Here is a 1694-nt window from a genome sequence, read left to right as displayed (position 1 = left end):
GTGTCCTCGCACCGATGTGCGACGTCCCCGTTTAGAAAGATCGCCCAGGCGTTCACGGGTGTAGCCGCACCGACTCAGAGGAGGAATCCCACCTCAACCCCCCTCTAGTACTGCTCAGGGCCCCGCAAACCGGAAGCAGAAAGTGGCCGTGGCGGCGGCGCGCGATGACGTCACGCAGGCGCCGGCGGCCAGGGGCGGGGGCGCAGGCGAGGGCGGAGCGAGCCGGGCGGCGGGGCGGCCGCGCAGTGTCCGGGATCCAGGCCTGGCAGGGGGTTGTGCGCGCGCGACCGGCCGGCTCTGCCCGCACCCGTGTCGGCTCCGGAGCGGGGCCTCACTCGGGCCCCCTCCATGTGACGGTGCCCCGCGGAGCCTGAGCGAGCAGCGGGTCCGTGCGGAGCCGGAGGCGGGAGGAACATGACATCGCGGAGGTGAGCCGCCCGCAGGGGCCGGGCCGCGGCCTGGGTCCCCGCTGCCTCTGGACTGCGCGGGCCGCCGGGGGTCACACCGGGGACTCCCCGTCTGCTTGGCTTCCCCGCCGCCCCGTCCGCGGGTCCCCATTCATTTCCTGCCGCCCCGAGTTCCTGCTCCCGCGGCCCGGGATGCCCGTGGGGACACCCGCGGCCCCGGCCGGCCGCCGCATTCCTGACCCATTGCCTCATGAGCGTCGCCTCCTGGGGATTCCGAAATAACCCCGCGCGCTCGGGAAGGCGCCCGGGCCACCGCGGGGCCTTCACACAGGACCCTTTCAGGTGCCCCCTTTTCGCGTCTTCGCTCTCGCCCCCAAGTGCCAGAAGTGGGAAAACTGAAGCTCTCTGCAGCCGCTGGGAGTGTTCCTTCCCCACTGTGATCTTTGCTTTGAAAGGTGGGAGGAAAGGGAACCGTATCTGGTCGTGGGATTGTCCCCTCCGTTTGACGAACGTGGAAACTGAGGCTCGGGAATAACGTGCTCGTCACAGGACAGGATTTGAAGCTTAGATTGGAGGCGAATGAGTGAGTTTCCACTTCTGGGTAACGAGACTCCATTAATGACATTGACTTTGCTCTTACTAGAAGCCAGCTTAACAACTGCAGTGGTACGAGGTGGGTGGTGGAATCCCTTTCCTAAACACGACCAAATTGAGTTTTCAGGATGAAGTACATTGTGGCATGTTACCTGGTAAGAGGTGCAAATCTCTCACTGTGTTGCCCAGGTTAGCATCCAGTGTACATTTCCCCTTTATCTCAACCTCCTTAGCGCTGGGGTTACAGGACGGATCACACTATAAGTGCTTGTTTTCTTTAGTTTTTTTTTTTTTTTTTCATTTTTTTTGTTGTTTTTTTGTTTGTTTTCTTTAGTTTTAAAATCAGCTTTATTGAGATAAGTTGCACCTGATTCGGCGGACAGTTTGATTAAACCTTGACTTCTGTGTATACTTGAGACCATTACAGCAGTCAAGATAATGCACGTATCCACAACTCCTGGTGAGGTTTCCCTCAGCTTGGTCTTACCAGTCCTCTGCTTTCCCTCAGACCACAGTTCTGGTGCTACCTTTCTTAGAATTTTAGATTAATGGCATTACACTAATATGGACTGTTGGTTTTTTTTTTTTTTTTTTTTTTCGTTGGGGGGGGGTCCTGATTTTTATTATTGAAAAAAAAATTTTTTTAAACATATATTTCTTCACTGTGTGTGGGCCCATGTCATGGTAAGCATT

The 1694-nt window shown here is 56.7% G+C and overlaps 1 protein-coding gene across 2 annotated transcripts in view; it reads left to right on the top strand.

Moving 5' to 3' along the window:
• Nucleotides 1-206: 206 nt before the first annotated feature.
• Nucleotides 207-1694, top strand: part of Ptpn11 (protein tyrosine phosphatase non-receptor type 11) — a 62908-nt gene continuing 61420 nt past the window's right edge. The window contains exon 1 of one of the 2 annotated variants that reach the window (XM_021162053.2): nucleotides 207-428. In XM_021162053.2, coding sequence (XP_021017712.1) covers nucleotides 415-428 — 14 coding nt within the window. In that variant the 5' untranslated portion in view covers nucleotides 207-414. The remainder of the gene's footprint in view (nucleotides 429-1694) is intronic. The other variant, XM_021162052.2, reaches the window with a different exon arrangement.

This window comes from Mus caroli, chromosome 5 (genome assembly GCF_900094665.2).
Source record: "Mus caroli chromosome 5, CAROLI_EIJ_v1.1, whole genome shotgun sequence".
In the NCBI taxonomy this organism is placed as follows: Eukaryota; Metazoa; Chordata; class Mammalia; order Rodentia; family Muridae; genus Mus; species Mus caroli.
The sequence above is the reverse complement of the archived record's forward strand: the minus strand, read 5'-3'. Positions and strand labels throughout refer to the sequence as shown.